Source organism: Nilaparvata lugens, chromosome X (genome assembly GCF_014356525.2).
Source record: "Nilaparvata lugens isolate BPH chromosome X, ASM1435652v1, whole genome shotgun sequence".
In the NCBI taxonomy this organism is placed as follows: domain Eukaryota; kingdom Metazoa; phylum Arthropoda; class Insecta; order Hemiptera; family Delphacidae; genus Nilaparvata; species Nilaparvata lugens.
In genome coordinates this window covers 102,746,454-102,770,105 of record NC_052518.1, presented here as the reverse complement: position 1 = coordinate 102,770,105, position 23,652 = coordinate 102,746,454, and the positions used below count along the sequence as shown (strand labels likewise).

The 23,652-nt window shown below is 32.7% G+C and overlaps 1 protein-coding gene across 1 annotated transcript in view; it reads right to left on the bottom strand.

The window, feature by feature from the left end:
* The window catches only part of LOC111046311 (transcription factor E3), a 173,578-nt gene that overhangs the window by 25,821 nt on the left and 124,105 nt on the right, over positions 1-23,652 (bottom strand). Inside the window, 1 exon segment of the mRNA XM_039442877.1 lies at positions 7,515-7,613. Within this exon segment, the coding sequence (XP_039298811.1) occupies positions 7,515-7,613 (99 nt within the window).

Sequence of the window (23,652 nt, the reverse complement as noted above, 5' to 3'; positions counted from 1 at the left end):
TTAATAATGAGGACAGGTTGATGGTACTGTTGTCAAATCTTTCAGAGGAGAAGATAAATAGAGTTTTTCTTTACATCGTGAAGTCTTTAGAGATAAGAGAAATGATATGTGATATGTAATTCAATCTGTGATATTTTTCTACTATGTGATATAATGTAAGATAATAAGGTTAATAATTATTGGTGTCCACTACTAAATAGACTACTACACTGCTCCTTATTCAATACGTGATTGTTTTGTTCCAGCTGTATTAACCATACATATATATGGTACTTGTTTTTAATTTGTCTCCTTGTTTATTCTATAAGTATATTCAAAAATGTAGTTATTGTATGATGTTGAGAAACTTTAACATGCACAATAATATCTCATTATAAGCTCAACTCTATTTGTATGTTTTTCATGAACAAATAAATTGATTTATTATTATTATTATTATTATTATTATTATATTATTATTATTATTATTATTACTGCTAAAACTCCGGGCATTAGCCCAAAAACTCAACTGAAACCACATTACAAATAAGCAGTTTAGATGTCGAAGATATTGTGGGAGGTAACCATATTGCATTTAAACGACTTGATATATTGCCAAAACCTCTAATTTATATTAAAAAAATCATTCGAAATACTCGTTTCGTTTGTTACACCATTATTAATCTCTAGTAAAATGAAAACTTAAATTTTGAGTAGCAGAATATAAATTATGGTTGAAGCCCTACCATTGGTCATTAGCTGTCGACCAATGAACGTTGAGCTCTACTGGTCGAAACAAGACAGGCCCAATATTCCAAATACGCACAGGAAAACCGTTAAGCGATAATCAATGAAGAGAAACTTAGTAACTATCAAAATGAAAATTAATGAATAATATATGAGACAGGATAAACAAATTGAAAGCAAGTATAGACAAGAAAATTTAGAAACTATACAAAATAGATGAACAAAGGTGGAAAGTATTATGTGAAGGGGGAAGTCAAGGTCGAATTCAAAAGTGGTATAAGAGTCAGATAACCATCTTGAATTGATTTTATAAACATGTGATTTTTACAGTACAAAGTAGTTTCAATTCAAAATTTCCAATTACATAGAAATGAGACATCTTGAAAGCAAAACATATTGCTATGCTTTATAACTCTTTCAAAGGGCGTAACACCCTTTCGGCTGTTCGGTACACTTTTTTTATTATTTTAATAGGGTAATCTTTTTCAATATAATTGTTAAGATCATTATAAGAGTGAGAAAAAGTGGCAACTGAAATTTTTAAGTGGTCTAATAAGCGAGTTATGGGTTGTTGAAGTGCTAACTTTCCAGATTCCGTTTTCATTCCAGATCATAAACGGTTTCGACTATATTATTAGAACTTCTCTTAAAATTTCAAAAAATGTATCTTTCCAAACTAAAACATTTTACTCCCCATATCGTTCATGAATAGAAAAGTAACATTTTTTGTGAATTCGATAACTTCTTTATTTTGGCATTAATCGCGAGAAAACGCACATTAGAACAAAGCCAATGATATACTGAATGTATTAAAAGAAGCTCCAATGGAAAATAATTCGAAACCGTTTATGATCTGGAAAGAAAACGGAGTTTAGCACTTCAACAACCCATAACTCGCTCATTAGACCACTTAAAAAATTCAGTTGCCACTTTTTCTCACTCTTATAATGATTTAACAATTATATTGTAAAAGATTATCCAATTTAAAAAAAATAAAAAGGTGTACCGAACTGCCTTAACTAAACTAAAATCTTACTAGCAATTGGGAGAGACCGGGTTCGATTCCCGGGCTGGCAAATAATTTTTGGATAGTAGTTCTCATCGAATTTCCATCTAGCTGTTAACCCTGTTGTCAATGTCTGCAGTAGCAGAAGTCTTCAAGGTGATTTACAGCATTTATTTAGGATTTTGATAAAATAATAATTATATATTAATTAGCATTTGAATGAATGCATTCTCTATTTAATTCCATCTGTAAACTGGTTGGCCACTATGGCTTTGTATATAATGAGCGCTGCTATCCAAAGATTGTCAGTTTGGTGTAAGGGTAAGCATTCCTGACTAGCAATTGGGAGGTACCGGATTCGATTCCCGGGCTGGCAAATAATTTTTGGATAGTAGTTCTCATCGAATTTCCATCAAGCTGTTAACCCTGTTGTCAATGTCTGCAGTAGCAGAAGTCTTCGGGGTGATTTACAGCATTTATTTAAGATTTTCGTAAAATAATAATTATATATTAATTAGCATTTGAATGAATGCATTCTCCATTTAATTCCATCTGTAAACTGGTTGGCAGCTATGGCTTCGTATAAAATGAGCGCTGCTATCCAAAGATTGTCAGTTTGGTGTAAGGGTAAGCATTCCTGACTAGCAATTGGGAGGTACCGGGTTCGATTCCCGGGCTGGCAAATAATTTTTGGATAGTAGTTCTCATCGAATTTCCATCTAGCTGTTAACCCTGTTGTCAATGTCTGCAGTAGCAGAAGTCTTCGGGGTGATTTACAGCATTTATTTAGGATTTTCGTAAAATAATAATTATATATTAATTAGCATTTGAATAAATGCATTCTCTATTTAATTCCATCTGTAAAAAGTAAAGACAGTATGTCATCCATCAACACTCTCTGAGGATTTAGAAAATGTCAAGTAAGTTGAAAGTTGAAATCACTCTTATCTTTAAAATAATATAACAGGCATCCATGGTTAAATGTTTTCAAAATATCAATGACTCTGGGCGATGTTGATTTTACGGGAGAGAATCCTCTATATCTATTTTTCATATTCTCTAATCGATAAGAAGGCTAGACTTTGTGAAAGCAACAGGAGCTTGAGGAACTGAAATCTCGACCTACTGAGACGCTCCAGCCCGGCTGATTCGTGATTAACTGAGAACGTGATAAAGTGAAACTCAACTCACCCCTTAGTTCGCTAAGAACCATGTTTCCATTATGGTTTCCATATCTCTCCATCATGGTTTCCAATAAACATTAAACATTTTTAGAATTCAAAAAAGAGTGATCAGGAATTTAACTCACTCTGGGAGGAGAGACTCTTGCAGGCCCATATTTGGCAGACTCAACCTTTTAACCCTTCCGGCTTTTATATGGTTGACATTTTAATGTAAATGAAAAGAAATAGTGAGATAATTGCTGACAACCATCCCATTCACAGGTTTCCTCAGCGTAACAACAATCTTTATTTGCCCAAGCACAGACTTACCGCCTATGAGAAGGGAGCATTATATTCAGACATAAAAATATATAACTCTTTGAAAAACGATTTGAAAACGGAGACTAATTTGAAAGTATTCAAAAATAAAATAAATGATATACTATTAAAGAGTTGTCCCTATAGTGTTGAAGAGGGAATGAGGTCCTTGTCTGGTAGTTTAGACGTATAGGTTCTAAGAAAATTAATATATTGGAAAATGTATTGAATAAAACCAGTCTTGTATGTAAGAATATATGTAATTGACAGGTGGCATGTTGTGTGAGTTTTAATGAAGCTCACATATACACAACTAAGCGCCATGAATAACAATAATAATAATAATAATAATAATAATAATAATAATAATAATAATAATAATAATAATAATATAAAAATCAGATGAAGGCGAAAACGTTTGGAGAGAAAAACTTGTGGAACAGTGAGAAACAGGGAGGATAGAGAAAGAATGAAAAAGAAAAAAAAGGTTGAAGTCCCCTCATAACTTTAAAATAATATAACAGGCATCCATGGTTAAATGTTTTCAAAATATCAATGACTCTGGGCGATGTTGATTTTACGGGAGAGAATCCTACATTTCTATTTTTCATATTCTCTAATCGATAAGAAGGCTAGACTTTGTGAAAGCAACAGGAGCTTGAGGAACTGAAATCTCGACCTACTGAGACGCTCCAGCCCGGCTGATTCGTGATTAACTGAGAACGTGATAAAGTGAAACTCAACTCACCCCTTAGTTCGCTAAGAACCATGTTTCCATTATGGTTTCCATATCTCTCCATCATGGTTTCCAATAAACATTAAACATTTTTAGAATTCAAAAAAGAGTGATCAGGAATTTAACTCACTCTGGGAGGAGAGACTCTTGCAGGCCCATATTTGGCAGACTCAACCTTTTAACCCTTCCGGCTTTTATATGGTTGACATTTTAATGTACATGAAAAGAAATAGTGAGATAATTGCTGACAACCATCCCATTCACAGGTTTCCTCAGCGTAACAACAATCTTTATTTGCCCAAGCACAGACTTACCGCCTATGAGAAGGGAGCATTATATTCAGGCATAAAAATATATAACTCTTTGAAAAACGATTTGAAAACGGAGACTAATTTGAAAGTATTCAAAAATAAAATAATGATATACTATTAAAGAGTTGTCCCTATAGTGTTGAAGAGGGAATGAGGCCCTTGTCTGGTAGTTTAGACGTATAGGTTTTGAGAAAATTAATATATTGGAAAATGTATTGAATAAAACCAGTCTTGTATGTAAGAATATATGTAATTGACAGGTGGCATGTTGTGTGAGTTTTAATGAAGCTCACATATACACAACTAAGCGCCATGAATAACAATAATAATAACAATAATAATAATAATAATAATAATAATAATAATATAATAATAATAATAATAATAATATAAAAATCAGATGAAGGCGAAAACGTTTGGAGAGAAAAACTTGTGGAACAGTGAGAAACAGGGAGGATAGAGAAGGAATGTGAGAGAAAAAATGGTTGCAAGTCCCCTCATAACTTGATACTCATAGGTATTGAAACTAATGGAAAGGAAAGTGGAATAATTATACAATTTTCAAATAAATTCTCAGTGATTGAACTTTTTCAAAACAATTTTGTGAGAGTAGTCACCGTCCTTCTAATTTTTCAACACAGACCCCTCCCCTATCAATATCAAATTCATGTTTACAAGGTCACTAAGGTCAATAGCCTGAGAGTTACATCTCATAACATTTATAATATTAACTATTCAGATTTGACAATAGTGCGAAGACAATTGGGGTATCTTAGCTCAAAAATAATAAATATCATGCCAAATGCATTGTCAGAATATCTTTCTAATAGGGGTAGACAGAGGATGGAGCAGATAAATAAGTGGGTGATACAAAAATTTTTCTTCGACATCAGTCAAATATTATAATTACTAGTAATTTATTGTTAACTTCGATTTTTTGTAGCTTTGATTATTAGTAAATAAATTTTTATATTGTCTAAACAGCTGATACTCTCACTCAGCGGTCAGGGTTTTGCACTTGCTGGGTGGTGCCATGTAATTTTAATTTATTCGTAAAATAGCATAATATATTATTAAAATCTAGAATATTTCTTTTGTAAGTTTTTTATTTTGTATTTTGTTTTTATGGGCAATAAAGATGTTAAAAAAAAAAATAGGGAACCCAAAATGTTCGGTTAACCCCCCCCCTCCTCTATTTCAAACTAATCCTGGCTGCGCTACTGCCGCATCGCTTATAATAAACATCCTCAATAAGAGCTCATTGACTTGGACAAATGTACAGGTCGCCTTCCGCTATCGCAGAGTATGGACATGATCTTATAGAGAAAAAATACATGAATATATGTTGTGTTTGTTACAAGTTTAAAGATAACAAATTTAAAAATCTACGTTGTGGAAATTATTAAGGAGTAAACATTTTGTGAAGTGAACTACAACAAGACTCAACCTATTTCGGACTATGTGTAACCTTATCTTAATTTGGGAGAGGAATAGCACAAGGTTACCTTATTTTTCCTCTCCCTATCATTTCGATGATGTACTTATTGTATGAATCAATAAAGAATAAATAATAAAGTGAAAACTATTGAAATTGACACGTACTGGTGATGCAGTATCAGAGAGTATCAATCACTGTACTCTCTGTACAATGTGGATATGTGGATATGTCACAACGAGTATTTTATTATCTATTTGTAGATCAATAATTGTAACTGTAATGGTTCAAAAAGAATTGAACTACCTGATACTCTAGATTATAGACCATCGTCATCAAAAAATGAATTTCTCGTTAGATTTATTTATGTTCTTCATACAAGATTTCCTTGAAAACTTGGCCCTATACTCTTCTTCATTTATATAAATCCTCTGTGCAGTATGGAATTTGGAGGAAATATCACCACCTTTGCTGATGACACAGTTATTTTGTTTTCGGGGCCAACCTGGACAATAACATAGAATAAGGCTGAAATGGGACTAGAGAATATCTCACATTGGCTCAATCAGAATCTGCTCTCCCTTAACTATGACAAAACCAACTTTCCAACTTTCTCAGCAACATAAAAGCATGGACAGCCTACAGGGAATCTCTTAACAGTCAACCTTTCCAACAGTACTGCATTCACTTTCCACAGAAAACCGACAATTAAATATCTTGGAGTTATAGTGGATTCTTTTCTACGGTGGGACTATCATATAGATAACCTCTGCAAGAAGCTGAGAAAGACCATTCACAAGTTTAAAATGCTGAGAATATTGATTGATGAGAAGTGCATGAAGATGGTCTACTATTCCTTAGTTCAGTCTCTGCTTACCTATGGGATTGTAGGATGGGGGGAACAAACTACGTGCACCTTGACCCCCTCTTAAAAGTGCAAAAACTGATAATGAAGATCATCAAGCAGAGGCCACCTCGTTATCCGTCAGACCAGCTCTACAATGAGTTTGGTGTGATGGACATAAGACAGCTCTACTCCTTGGAAATAATTTGCAGACTACACAAAAACCCGGAAAGCTTTCAACATGGGAACCACACTCATAACACAAGAAACAGAAACTTTCTTATTAGGAACGTGGCTAGGAAGGCAATATATCAACGACACTTCAACCACCTAGCACCAAAACTCCACAATCTGCTTCCTGCACAAATCAAGTCTATAGAAAACCCAAGAAGTTCAAAACTGCCGCTAAGAGCTGGATTATTTCAACTGAAGGACATCATATAGAAAACATAGTCTCAAACAATAATATGTGAGCTCACTTACCCAACGTATTAGCAGTTTGTACCCCCACCCACAATCTATTACTACTACTAACACCTACTCTAGTACATGGGTTTCCCATAGTTGAGTAGGTTAATTTCCAATAGAATTGAATTCCATATTTTTTCATAAGCCTATTGTATTGTGGATATTTTGTACTTTTTATGTTTCAATTGCTTGATTGTATTTTTTAAAGGAGATAAATTTATTTATTATTATTATTTTTAGTTTACCTAACATCATACAATAAACCCGCAGCTAAGACCACAAATAATAATGCTATTAGCAGATAGTGGAGTGGATAACATGAACGAAATACAGTACCTATTCGTATAACAGCATGAAGTTAAATCACGTTAAACAGTGGAGTAATAAGAATAAAAATAGTTATAAAAGAAAAGCATGATTTAAGACAATTTGGCAAAGAAAACAGCTTTATAGCCTAATTGAAATTCAAGTGAATCGTATAAAGAATCAGGTGTGAAGACTACTCACATCAAGATCGGGTAGAGTCAAAGATTGCGATGTTTTGAGATTTTCAGGATTTATCGAGTTTCCGACATTTGATAGAAAATCTTCGAAGAACTCCTCCGCCTGCAATTGAGAAGAACAAAATTATTGACAACATTTTCCACTGATACAGCTTGCAGATATAATAATTGTTGTTATAAAATCACATTTGAATTTAATCTTTTAATATTTCTAGTTTCTTACAAACTATTCAATAAACTTCAGATACTATTGCTGATGAGATGTTATGATATCTATCAATGATGAAAACACTGAGTTGTTGTCAAAAATATCACTTTTTTATATATACACATATAATAAATTATATTTGAACACTTCACTTGAATGGGCTACGTTTTTACAAATTAATAAAAACAATATGAAAACTTGTAGTACCCTTTATTATATGAGTGATATTTTTGACAAGAACCCAGTATAGTACGGAATTGAAGCTTTCTCGATTGAGAGTACTGTGTAGGTACTTCGTTCTAGCGTGTTTAGGACGGTATTTTCCAACCGATAATCATGAAAATGTTACCAAGTTGTTCAGAAAGATTTGGACATCTCGCGCCTTACCTCTAAATTCCAATTTTCCAACTATAAAATTCGATGAACTTGTAGAAAATTTGGCAAAGTTTGACGTTCAATAGAAAAAATTTGGTAAGTGATATCAAAACTTGGCGGTAAGGCGCGAGATGTCCAAATCTTTCTGAACAATTTGGTACCATTTTCATGATTATCGGTTGGAAAATAGCGTCCGAAACACGCTAGAACGAAGTGCCTGTCTCAGCCCTTTTTCCAAATTATAACATTGCTCTTAATGAACATTAAGGTAAAGAACATTATAGATAATTATTATAGACATTATAGAACATTATAGATTAATTTAAAGAACATTAAGGGCCGTTTGCACAGTGACAGTTTAAACTAAATTTCATTTTAAACTGGATTAAATCCATATCAAGTCTAGTTTGTTATAATGTGTTTCATTTTGAGTTTAAGCCACCAGCTGATTGAATCGAGTTTAAGCTTTGACTGTGCAAACGGCCCTAAGATAAAGATAATGAACATTATATAAAGATATAGGAGAAAAATGAAACTCTACCATAATAGCAGTTGCAGATAATAATCGCTGATATAAAATTACGTTTGAATTCAACCTTTCAATATTTCTAGTTGCTTACAAACACTATTTAATAAACATTTATGAAGAAAGGGAAAATTGGATCTCTACCATTCCTCTGAATGATACCAACTGGGAAATTCACAGTTTGATGGCTTCTCATGATTGAAGAGAATAGAACGAACTTTGTTTAGAAATTGTTATCAGAGTTTTATGGAGAAGATACGTCAAGTCGTGTTGATCTTTGAGAGTCAATCATGGATCAGTCGATATGTTCCAGATATTGAGTTATAAACAAAATCATCTAATTGTTTATAAAAGGCACCGGACTTGGTACAGAATTGGAATGTATGGCACATCAAAAGGGTCCTCCCAACAGCATCCTTATCAATTTTCAACTAGTGTTTATACCACGTTGAAAATAAAATGTTCTCAACAGCGTGAACCAGACAGATTATTATCTATATTTAGGCAGCCTCTTCAAAAATGTCAAAACTCATATTTTGATAATGATTTACGTGCAATTCAGATAGTTTTAGAATTGAATATATGATACTATATCCACTGGAATTGTATCATAAATCCTCAGGAGGACTTGGAGAGGATACAGAAGAGATTTTTGAGACACTTGTTCTATAAGAGATTTAGTGTCCCGTGTCCTATTAATTGGTTTTCTTAGCAGAGAGCTATACAGAATCTTCAATAGAAAGATAAATAAGAATCTTAGTATCCTTTTTTGAAATATTTAATGGTGATTAAATATTTCAGAAAAAAGGTACTAAGATTTTTATTTATCTTTCTATTTCTATAAAAGTAGCCCTATACAGAAAAGAGAATCTTCAATATTGATCCTCTCTGTGTAAGACGTTCTGTGATTGATCTGGTGTTCTTGCACAAGCTGTTTATTCATTTATTTATTACATTTCCAACGGTATACACCAATTTCAAAAGAATACAATAGTAACAAGATCAACAAAAATAACAAGACAAATATAAAATGTTGAATGGTTCAGTTGATACACCAGAGCTGTTGGCCCAGATCAATATCTATGTATCTCCAATAGCACGGAGATCTAAATTCTCATTCAGAGTAAATTACAGCAGATCATTGAGTGGCTTTTTTGCTCCAATGAATCGGCTGCCCAGGCTGTTCAATACGGTTGCGGACAGAATTGACTTATTTTACCTTTCTGGGAGTCGGTTTTGTCGTGAAGTTGGAGATGCCCTACTGGATGGAAGGAAGTATGGGAGAGTTGAACTGTCGTTGATCCATAGAGTCTGGGAGAATTAATCTTATTTCCAAGTATATTTCATTCCATTCATTCTTCATTTTAGTATTTGGTGCAATACTTAAGATTGTATAATCACTTGATGTAATTGTATTTTATTATTGATTATTATATTATATTTATAATTTTTTCTTGATTTTTATAGCACCTAGTTAAAGACTAATAAGCTATTCTATTTTGACTTAAATTGATAAGAATATCGTTTGTGAAGGTATTTATGATACATTGGTTAAGCCTTCTATATTGGTCAAGGATTAAATAAAGATTATTTTTAGCATAAAAGGATACAGTATTCTGCCTTTAAATATATATTTATAATCATCATCATAAATGTTTCTACATTTAATTTTCTTATTTCTAATTAATTTGTTTAGTTGTACTTCAAATTTTCTTTGTTTTTCAAACGATTAATGTAATGGATCATTGACCTGTTGCTTCCACATATTCTTGTTTTCAATAAATACATTTCTGAAAGCTACAGGAACTTGACGAAGTGAAAACTTGACGTGCTGAAGTTGTCTACCCGAGCTGATTTTTGGTTAACTGAAATCTTGAAGAAATAAATGTTACCCTTGAGAATTCATTCAAATATCGACCCTGAGCGTCAAGCTTTCCTGAAGCTCTCGACAAGTTTCGTGTTTATTGATTTCTGTTTTAACATTTCTGTTTGTCTTGAAGACAAACGACCTCTCCCGCGCCTTTCTCAAATGCGGATATCAAATCAAATCTAATAGTGTTTTATTCACAAATCATAAACATTTATACAGTATATACAACATGAATTAGACAGTAAGTATAAGGTGTACGTCACAAAACAATTCTGCACTTGGTATCACAGTAAACCATTGGTATTGAATAATAACCCTACAGAGACACACTTACTTTATGCTAACACAGTAGACACACTGGGGTGTTGAACACCCCAATTTAATTTTGCATTTTTCTTTGAAAAATATGGAAAAAACAAGTACTTAGACAATACTTCATCATTTCTCAATCATTTTTGTTCCAAGTGCATACAGAAATCAAAAGTAAAGCACTGCTTATCAATATTTATACTAATTTTAGAAGTACGTATGTTCCGCCCAAGTGTTGGAGCTCCTAGTCCGGTTTGAACGAATGGCTTAATCATTGCCAATGACAACTTCATCAAAAACTCACGTCTCTTCATCTTATTGTTTTGAATCTCAAGTTGTAGAGAATCATAGCATTTATTTCAATTTGATCCATCATCCCATACCACATTCGTAGTGACTATACAAGTAAATCTTTCTAATAAAAGTGTTTGATAAAAGTACACTCTGGGGTGTTAGACACCCCAAACGAAGAACAAGATGAGATATTGTGTATGGATATCTACTATAATATCACTTTCACTACTCAGAAAGTGAAAAATGGTATGCATTTGAAAGGGTTCAGAGGGATGGAAACTTCTAAAGATAAAATCGCTATCTCATAATTCAATAAGAAGAGGTTTGTGGGAAGTTTATAGTACTTGTATAAAATAGGAGTATAAATTTGTATAACATTGGTAAGGGCTGGAAACTTCTGAAGATAAAATCGATATCTCCTAATTCAATAAGAAGAGGGTTGTGGAAAGTTTATAGTACTTGTATAAAATAGGAGTATAAATTTGTATAAAATTGGTAAGGGCTGGAAACTTCTAAAGATAAAATCGCTATCTCCTAATTCAATAAGAAGAGGTTTGTGGAAAGTTTATAGTACTTGTATAAAATAGGAGTATAAATTTGTATAATAGAGTATAAATTTGTATAACATTGGTAAGGGCTGGAAACTTCTTAAGATAAAATCGCTATCTCATAATTCAATAAGAAGAGGTTTGTGGAGAGTTTATAGTACTTGTATAAACTAGTGGTATAAATTTGTATAAAATAGTAGTTGTTGTCGAAAGTATAGTAGTTTGAAGTTTATGATGTAATTAGTGCTACATAACTATCTTATGAAATGAGTTGAAACTGATTGAGTTGAGACAACAATCCTGATAACGCGAAGAGTAGGCGGAATTATCATTTTTTGCTTCCTCTACTCCTTCATTTCTCCCAACATCAATCGAATTTTAAATTGATATTCATTACTTCCTTCAATTTACCAGATTTTGGCAAACTATCTTTAGTTCCACGACTGGCTCTGAGATGTGTATATTCTCGGAGTTATTTTTTCTTCCCAATCAATCGAATCCTTATAATTTATGCAGTATACAGTGTACCTCAGAGGGCCAAGCCACACTAAGCGTTTTTCCAGGCGTTTACAGATGAGGCGACTGGGGAGGAAGCTCTCCGTTTGGCGTTCGGGTATCTGCTAATAATCAGCCAATCGGAGAGCTTTCTTCCTTGCCGACACATCTGAAAAAGCCTGGAAAAACGCTTCGTGTGGCTTGGCCCTAACGAAGGAGAATCTTATAATGTTAAACGAACATAATATGTTCTCGTTCAGAAATAATATCAGTCTGAACCTACAGAGATTCAGGTGTTAAATTAGATAATCAACAAATGTTGAATCAGTGTAATCAACACAGAGTTCTCCTCTCTCTGTTTAAATAGCTTGTTACCTTTGATATCATCTGAAAGTAATCAGTTAAATGATACACATTTAGCTAAGTACTTGTTATAATATTACTTCAAGGTCTATTATGATCTCAGTTTCAAGTACAATTTGACACCATACTTGAACTATTCAAAAAAGCAATACATCTTCACTCTTTATAAATATATGCTTTACTCTGAGTACTATATCTGATTCTATTGGAAAAATACAAACTTTCCACAGATATATGAAAATAATCTAATAAATAATTCAATTTTTTTCTATATTTATGTATCAGATAGGAGCTACAACATATAGATCATAGAACTATAACTGCACTATAAACATGTGTCTATTATAAGATCCTTTTTCATCATTTTCATTTATAAGTATTTCACTTGAAAAAAAAGAAAATTGAGAAATAATTATCACTTTTGATCAGTTCTAATTCGCTTGATAGGTGATGCGCTTGAAGGAATAAGGTTGTTTTTCCACATCAAGTAACTTACAGTATTTTAAAAAATCTTGATTTGATATTATAAGAAAAAATCTAAAAAAGTGTGGTAAAGCGTGGATTACCACGTAAATGTATGCACAGTGCTCAAGCGGCTACAACTATGAGTTTTATATGGTGGTTCGGATCCCACCCAAAGCTGCAGGTCCATTCATCTTTCATTTTAGTAAACAGTTAATGAGAAAAATAAATTTGGATATTCTTCTACAAGAAAGGATGCTCGGCTGTTCAAACATCCGCCAATGCAAATAATACTATACCTTAGTATCAGTTCTAAATTGGATTTTGTCTTGTCTTCTTCTGGTATGGCGCTAAAGCTCATGGTGAGCCTTGGCCTCCACAACTATCAACCTCCACGCATCTCTATCGTTGACTATGTCTCTCCATCCCCTCACTCCTAACATCATTCAACACCTCATCCAGTCATCTTTTTCTGGGTCTACCTCTTTGTCTTCTATCGTGGAGCATTATGTCTTGTATTTTTTAATATTCTCCAATTCATATACTTAGTTATTTTATTAAAAAGTGAGCTGTGTTTTAAGTTTTTGAATAATATTTATCTGCGTATAATAAACTTGTATATATTTTAATGTGTACTAACAAAAGTAATTCAATCAATCAATAATCATCCGTCTCACTTCCTAACTGCTCTGATCTCTTTTCTAATAATAACTTTCACACCCTCATTATTCCACTTATAACATCATATTGATTCTCTAATTATTGGGAATTAACTTTTTATTTATTTTTATCCTTATTATTATTTACTCTTTTCTGTTAATTGATTAAACTCTGAATGGTTTATCGTCTTATGATTTGGTTTTTATTTATTGATATTTTAAGTCTTAATTTTTTACGCTAAAACATAATATTTCGTTTGAATTTTCAACATTCTTTATCTATGGTTAAGTACTGAAGGGGAGGGTATCCTTGATACACTCTCTGAGAATGGACTTCTTAAGGTTCAAACTTCACCGTTTCATGTGGAAACATTACAGTAGTACCTCAACTTCAGCATATTTCATCATTTTTCTTGCTCAATATTATTGTAGAACTCTTTAGTTTAAGGCTGTGCAAAGGCTTAAAATAAACTTTCTATTGGTGATATTTTTCAAAGTTTTTCGATTTGTATATCATCAAGCTATCAAAATAATAAAGTTTTCTCGGGAAAACATTTTTTTCCGATCATTACTTTCTGAGATATGAGCACCTAAAGTTTAAATTTTTGGGACAGAACATTTCAAATTCGGTAAGAGATAAATCCATGAGATTTAGAGGATTATTTCTTTATGGTATTGTTGATCTAGTAAAACAAAAATTTTCTGAAAATATCAATTTTTAATAAAGTTATTCAATTTACCAAAAATGACCAAAAATAACTCAACAAAAAGTTATTTTTGGTAATTTTTAGTAAATTGGATAACTTTATCAAAAATTGATATTTTCAGAAAATTTTTGTTTTACTAGATCAGCAATAACATGAAGAATCAATCCTCTAAATCTCATGGATTTATCTCTTACCGAATTTGAAATGTTCTGTCCCGAAAATTTAAACTTTAGGCGCTCATATCTCAAAAAGTAATGATCGAAAAAAAGTGTTTTCTTGAGAAAACATTTTTATTATGATAGTTTGATGATATACAAATCGAAAAATATCACCAGTAGAAAGTTTATTTTTAGCCTTTGCACAGCCTTAATACGATTCACCATGTTGTTTTACTGATACTGGTATTTATTTCTAACGCTAGAGCGTAAGTTGAATTTTGTATTGTTAAACTCATGAATAAAGGAATCTGAATCTGAGCTTCGCCCTCATAGGTCAAAAATAAAGGCAGTCATTCTATTCTATTCTCATTACCCACGCACAGGCCTATATCTCATGTGGGCATCATCCCCAGGTCAGCATATTCTGTTTATTTTTTGCATTTGTACACAACAATAAAAACATTTTGAATCTGATATGCAAAATTCCAGAAACGATTTAAATCATTCTCGCTTTTCATATCGGTCTTTCAGCCCAGCATATGCTGTTCATTTGTTGCATTTGTTTACAGCAATAAAAACATTTTGAACTTGATATGACAAATTCCAGAGACGATTTAAATCACTCTCGCTTTTCAAATCGGTCTTTGAGAAATCTCTCACACGATGTTTAGTGTCAGATCTAAACCACTACTCATACTGAATTACAGCATTATGTTACGCAAGTATATATGCATGTGTGAGTGCGCATAAGTTGTTGGTGCATTATTAATATAAAAAGAAGCTCTACAGAGCAATAATGGGTCAAGGTGGCGGACTGTGGACTGCTTATGTCTTGGCCCAACAACTACACACAACTGGCCCACTATTAACTCAAACCATAAATATGTTTTGATAATTTAGTGGACAAAAGGAACGTTATCGACAAGTGGCGTACTATCAACCAATATATCTATATATCAGATAGGGCCGACAACATATAGGTCATAGTACGCTATAATAAACAGCTAGCTATTATATACTGCCTCAAGTAACTTAAGTCCTTTGCGGTGTTAGTGTTATAGATAGCTCTCGTACGTTAGAGTATATAGTTATTGTTGCTGATACTGTAAATATATGATTATACTATACATAGTAGTGTTTGAACATAGTTAAATGTGCACAGCTGAATTATAACTATAGCTAATCATCAAAGAATTGACCAACGACACGACGCTAATAACCAATTCTTCATATTTCAATGCCAAATATTGTGACTCCACACATCATATCATATTCGATCACTCTTTAATAGCTATCAAGCACAGCTTCATAATCAATAGATACTTCTTGAAATTGAATTTTGAAGATACGTTATTGGCCGAGCGAAGTGAGGTCTAAGATTGAAGTCGACGGTTTGGCATTTCTCTTAATGTTTAAATATGTTTTCGCCCCACTTGGATGTAATGAGCTGGTTTTCGTGCGTCATATGGAGGCCGAAAATGATTGTTTTCTGACCAGGCCGGTAAAAGTTTTACGGCCCTAGGGCTATAAAATAACCTTGAAGTCAGCTGATTCTGATTTGATGTGAACGTGTTTACAAAATGGAATCAGTTTATGCTTCTAGAATTGAATAAGTATTCTGCAATAAGATACTATCGTTTTATTTGGATGAATGAAAAACAGATAAGGTATATACCGTATTATAAACTATTCAAATTCGATTTTCAGAGTAGGATAGAACTTCTAACCTAAACTCCCGAAGTCGACGACAACAAGCATTGTTGACATCCAGATTGGCCAAATTTCAAGTGTGCTAAAACAGCTGATCAAAAAACTATTCATTATTTGTGTTTATTATTCAAGAATCAAAAAAATTATAATAATATCATCTTATTGTCATTTGGAAGAATAAAAAGTATAAACTCAACCTCTTACATAATTGAACATAATCTTTTAGGTTATTTAGACAAATCAGAATAAAAAATAAAAAAACTTGGACAATTTCCTGATATTCAGATTACCTCAGATTTGCTAGAGCTATGACCTTCCACTTTTGCTTTTGGGAGTGCTTATAATAGACAATTATTCTAATATATATATATTGTTTATTTTTCTGTGTGGCGAAAAATAACGTTCTCACCATGGGCAAAAATGTTTTTCCGGCTCTCAATCTTTTCTAGTCCTCGGCCTACGGCATCGGACTTGAAAACCGATTTCGAGCCAGAAAAGTCTGTTGCGCATTTTCAGCGAAACGCGGTAATAGACTTTTAAGAAATTTGACAGGTATGTTCCTTTTTTAATTGCGCGTCGACGTATGTACAAGGTTTTTGGAAATTTTGCATTTCAAGGATAATATAAAAGGAAAAAGGAGCCTCCTTCAAACGCCAATATTAGATTAAAAATCAGACTATAGAATTATTCATCATAAATCAGCTGACAAGTGATTACACAGATGTGTGGAGAAGTCAGTCTATTGCTGTATTTCCATAAGGTCTATAGTTTCAATCAGGTACTTGTGGATGAGAATACTGCGTGAGGTCTACTGTTCACAGAACTACTAGTGATACATGTCTAATATAACTTGGAGTAAACGTTCCATTCAAATGAGGAGTACAGGTTTTATTAAAAGTTCTCATGATTATAATCAGTTGGATTTGGTAGCTTATGGCTTACAATTTCCATCTAAAATAATAGTGTAGAACAAAAAAGACTAACAAATCTTGTGATAGCCAAGCATAACAGCTTGAAGATATGAGGAGTACAGGTTTTATTAAAAGTTCTCATGAATCAGTTGGATTTGGTGCTTATGGCTTACAATTTCCATCTAAAATAATAGTGTAGAACAAAAAAGACTAACAAATCTTGTCAAGCATAAAATATTGAAGATACATAATAATACATCATGTCTAATATAACTTGAAGTAAATGTTTCATTCATATGAGGAGTACAGGTTTTATTAAAAGTTCTCATGAATCAGTTAGATTTGGTGGCTTATGGTTCACAATTTTCTTCTAAAATAATAATTCAGAACAGAAAAGATAAATAAATCTTGTCATAACCAAGCAATACACGCATCTTCCAAACATATAACAAAGATTATTATTATTAAACGAAAATCCAAATTAAATGCTGTAATTCACCCCGAAGACTTCTGCAACTGCAAATATTGACAACAGGGTAAACAGCTAGATGGAAATTCCATCTGTAGATATAACAGAGTGCCAAAGGTTTTCACATCTTGACATGATCTAGGAATGGGCAATTTAAAGGCGGTCATTGGAGGAGAGCACGAAAGCCTTTGACCAATCACAGTGCTCCATTTTATGGAGTGATGGAAGCAGTTTCCTAGATAATGGAAGAATACTGATCATACAAAGAAAGATTGATCATGAAATTTCGCCGTTCCCCCATTCTCGGCATGATACTTATGCTTTAGAAAATACATTAACATACAATAATTTACTTCATGAATTTGTTAGGATGAAGAAGCACAGTATAGCTTAGTTCAGGCATAGAGAAATAATAGCTTAAGCAGATATCCCATGGTATAGGGCGTTTATTTCGCAACTTCTACTGTTATCTCAAGCCAATAGTCCACGTAGTTCTTTCCCGTGATGCTGTGTGACGCTGGTAGTCTCTCATATTGTGCCGTTCATACACTCTCACCCCAACAAAACAGTAAAAATTGCGACATAAACGCCCTATACCTTGGGATATCAACTTACGCTATTGTTTCTCTATGGTTCAGGATAGAAGTATATGATAGATAAAGCTATACAAGAGCAGCTCTATACCATCAGGTGGTTTAATCTAAGGTGAAGGTTTTTAAACTCATTAATTTTCAAGTGGATTCAAAGTTTGAACGTTTAGATTGGTTGATTTTCTATAATGTTCATTTTGGACGATCATAGTGCTTCTAAAATCATAATTTGTTTCTTTTTTTGTTTTCGAGTGTAAATCTTTGAAAATTTAACCAATAACCTAGATTCAGAATGTTGTATAAATCGAAATAGGAACGATTTCAGGTATTATCCTGGGGTGCCATTTTGAAAGTTTAATATCTATACAATATGCGATCAATAATAATTAATGAATAAATTAATAGATGTTACAAAAATATTTACAGTGAAGATCAGAGGTTAATAATAAACTGAATCTCTTAGATTTATTCCAAGAAAACACCTAGGATGATGGAAAATATTAGAAAGAAATTGAGGTGAAATAGGTCAAAATATAAATATCCTATTATACACCTCGCATTAATGGGTTGTTATAAATTTTGGTTGTTATCCATACCAGTCATGCTAATAGTAAGAATTGATGAATATGCTAATTTACAGTAACAATTTATTTAATCATTGAGAATACACAACTTTCAGAATAGTACTACAGGCTTACACCCAAAACGGTTCCAATAGAGTAGGCTCGTAAACAGGTCATCAATTTCAAATTTTCAAAAATTATTTATGTTGCTATTGATGTTAATTTACAGTAACAATTTATTTATTTATTCAATTATCCAGAATCACACAACTTTCAGAAGAATACCACAGGCTTAAGCCCAAAACGGTTCCAATAAAGTAGGCTTACAAACAGATAATCAATTTCAAATTTTCAAAAATTATTTATTTATCTATAAAATTGGGACACTAGGGATTGATAACTTATAGGGAATAATAGTGATTGTGTGAGTTCATACATATGAAGCCGTGTAACTCTAGTTGGATACTAATTAAACAGAACTATCCAATTAAAAGATAGCACTTGTATCAGGGCTTAAAACAAAGATAGCAACACTTGTTGTCTCTGTCAGGACTCATATCCCTTACAATATTGCAACAACCCGATAAGTTTTCAAATTTATCCCCAACAAATCATCTTTTTTTACTTTCCTTGCTCTCTTACCATAGGTAAGGAAAGTATTGCTTTCCAAAAAAATTAAGGTACCCTAATATCAAGTTCTCTGTACGTTTCAAGGTCCCCTGGATCCAAAAACATGATTTCTATTGTTTGAAAGCTAAAACCAAAACTTTGAACAGTAATTCTCATTTAAATTTTATTTATTCGAATCATATTGAATATAGTACAATTATTTAGTAGGATTGGTACTATTTTTACATAGCTACTTTGCAATAATTGAAGTACAGTATCTATAATGGAGACAAAGATAATAAGGTGCATATATACTTGCAAGATTCGTCGATTGACTGTGGATTGACTTCGTCGATAAACTACTAAAAATCAAAAGGATTTTCATGGACTTCTCTATTTCAAATAGAGCTTGTTCATCTGCCATAAAGCATCATTGAAACTGAAGTTTACAATAGTAATTATACAAGTAAGTAGCTATAAAAATCAATGATACTTTAAAGTCTAAACGCTTCGTATATTGATCATGCTTTTATCTTGAAACTAAAACGGAAACAATAGTGAAACAGTACTAGTGATTAGCTCTATGCAGTAATCGGCTCCATAAATAATTTACTATTATTCTCGATCAAATGAGATAGATCATAGATTGGCCAGAGCTACGCAAACCTAATGGCATTTGGGTGATTTCTGAAACGTCATAAAATGAAGGTCGGTCATTAGTTATTGGAACTTAGATCACTTCCCCTGCCGATTGCATTTGGTTGAGTGATGAACAGCTACTAGCCTTCTAGAGATCGTTTTACAAAGAGAACTTTCTGCATATTCATCAACATTTACCTAGAATAGGTTGATGATAATATATTCATCAACATTTACCTAGAATAGGTTGATGATATATTCATCAAGATTTACCTAGAATAGGTTGATGATATATTCATCAACATTTACCTAGAATAGGTTGATGATATATTCATCAACATTTACCTAGGATAGGTTGATGATATATATATATATATATATATATTCATCAACATGCACCTGCTCTAGAACATGGGTTTCCCATAGTTGAGTAGGTTAATTTCCGAAAAAATGCAATTTATAGTAAATTTTATATGTTGTATTTTTGAATATTATGTACATTTTATTGATTAGATTGATTATTTGTATATTAATGGAAATGAAATGTATTATTATTATTCCTATTTAAATGTGAATTTGCCGGTTAGGTACCGAGACTTTTGTCTGCTAGCGCTACGTGGTCGAGGGTTCGAGACCCACCGGTAGGCATGGACGTCTATTGTGCATCTCATCAAGTTACTCACGCACATTCAATCATTCAGACACAAGTGTGTGGAAATCTCATGTTGGCATCATCCGCAATGAAAATTTATTTCTCTCAAATATGTTTATTAATCAAAAACAAAGAACAAAGAGTTCAAAAACAAAGGTCATTTTGAAAGGTTGACTTGAAGTTAAATATTCAAAATAGGATTTTGTACCGGTTGCACAAAAGCCGGTTAAATTTTAATCGTGATTAATTCCACGAGAACCAAAGATTCCACAAATATTAGTCCTTATTATCAGCAGATAGTGATAATAGAACTGATCAGTAGATCTGCTGATTGACAGCTTTCTTTTAGTAACAAAGACCCGGTTGCACAAAAGCCGGTTAAATTTTAACCGTGATTAATATCACGAGAACCATTCAGAGAATCCGTCTTATCAAAAAGGCCTTCTCTGATTGGTTCTCGTGATATTTATCACAGTTAAAATTTAACCGACTCTTGTGCAAGAAGGCCTTTTTGTTAAGACGGATTCTCTGATTGGTTCTCGTGGAATTGCTAGCGCTACCTAGTCGTGGGTTCGAATCCCGATCGTAGGCATGGACGTCTACCATCTCATCAAATTACCCACGCACATTCAATTATCCATACACAAGTTGAAATCTCATGTTGGCATCATCCGCAATAAAAAATTTATTCCTCTTAAATATGTTCATTAATCGGAGTTCAAAAAGAAATGTCATTTTGAAAGGTTGACTTGAACTTTAAAATTAACCGATAAAACGGTTAAAATTCAACCGACTTTTGTGCAAGAAGGCCTTTTTGGTAAGACGGATTCTCTGATTGGTTCTCGTGGAATTAATCACGGTTAAAATTTAACCGACTTTTGTGCAACCGGGTCTTTGTTACTAAAAGAAAGCAGTCAATCATCAGATCTACTGATCAGCTCTATTATCAGTATCTGCTGATAATAATGACTCGAATCTTTGTAGATTTTGTTAGCCTAAAAATTTAGAGGAAAGTCAAGTTAAATCAATTAATCTCCCAGAATTTCACATGAAAAATAAGAGTTATAGTTTCAAATAAAATATCTAAGGGAACTCCCTACAAGACTACAGGTGTTTGTGTGTGGGTGACCTGTATTTCAAACTTCCTGTTTTCTCTTTAAGACTGTGCAGAGGCTAAAAATAAACTTTCTACTCGTGATATTTTTCCAAGTTTTTCGATTTGTATATCATCAAGCTATCAAAATGAAAAGGTTTTTCAGGAAAACATTTTTTCCGATCATTACTTTTTGAGATATGAGCGACTGAAGTTTGAATTTTTGGGACAGAACATTTCAAATTCGGAACGATATAAATCCATAAGATTCAGAGGATGGATTCTTCATGGTATTGTTGATCTAGTAGAACAAAAATTCTCTGAGGATATAAATTTTTGGAAAAGTTATTCAATTTACCAAAAATAACTCAACTAAAAGTTATTTTTGGTAAATTGAATAACTATCGCAAAAATTGATATTTTCAGAAAATTTTTAATTTACTAGATCAACAATACCATGATGAATCTATCCTCCAAATCTCATGGATTTATCTCTTACCGAATTTGAAATGTTCTGTCCCAAAAATTTAAACTTCAGGCGCTCATATATCAAAAAGTAATGATCGGAAAAAAATGTTTTCCTGAAAAAAATTGATATTTTCATTAGATCAACAATACCATGATGAATCAAAAATCAAAAAACTTTGAAAAATATCACGAGTATAAAGTTTATTTAATTTTTAGCCTTCGCACAGCCTTAAAACTCCCAAACTGATATCTCCTTCTCGCTCCAAGCAAGTACATGGTAATGATTACAATATTATTTTCTTCACAGACACAGACTCTGCTCTAATCCATGAAGCGCAAAGCCAGAAACGAATCTGAGCACAGATAACATCAATCATCCACTTCAACTTGACCATCACCAGCCAGCAGTTCCGTTTTTTTGCAGCTGTAAAAGCAATAAAACTCTATGCAATTCCATTTTTTCTCCTTAAAGATTGCAATAATTAAGAAGATTGTCAAGGTGTTTTGAAAATATAACGAACGCGGCTCGCAACGGCTTTTGACGGCCTTCGGGCCTCTGGTGAAACCAGTGTCTGACATTATTATGCATCGAATGCTGCTCAAACACAATATCGATTATTAAGTAATTTTCCAATCAAGAGTTGAGAAAGGAGTCGGAACATTGGCGCGGTTGGCTATGCGGGCAGATCGTGAGCTGCATATGAAGCAACAATGTTGTTCATTCCATATTTTTGGAACTAGGAGGAAAACTGCATCTTGAAAGCACTACTATAATCATTAAAGTATCACACATAATTTCTTTGATTAGTCTCTAACTAGGGCTATAATAATGATGAGAGAAAACATAATGGGTCATATGAATAAAGTTGAGCATTTGCTTATACTTCTAAAATATGGAGCATTTGCTTCATTTTCTATGAATAAACGTGAGCAAAACCTTTTGCTCATGCTCATCAAAAAAATAGTTTGAGCATTTGCTTAAGAGTAAAAGCTTATACTCAAAACTGTATGAATAAACTAGAGCATTTGCTCAACTTTTGAAGCAAATGCTTCAAAAAAGGTGAGTCTAGTCTAGAGCAGCTTATCACATTTTGATCATAGTAAAATGGCTCAACTAATTTGTATGAGGAAGAGGAAACTATACCAGATACGATCACAACCAATAGTTGAGAACTATAAAACTCTATTTAGATTCAACCATGATATATATCACCATTATCCCTACAAAAGAATAAATACAAAAGATAGCTACCTGATATCAAGATAGCCATCACAAAATAGGAAATAGGCATTTAAGAAGATGAGAGTGTAGATGATTATAAGAAGGCTATTGATATTATTATAAGAATATGCTGAAGATTATTATAGAGATGACATTTTTTCACGCTATTATTTCGAAATTCTAAACTCAACCAATCTAAAACTTTATTCATAAATAGAAAACAGAGCAGACGACGCAAACAC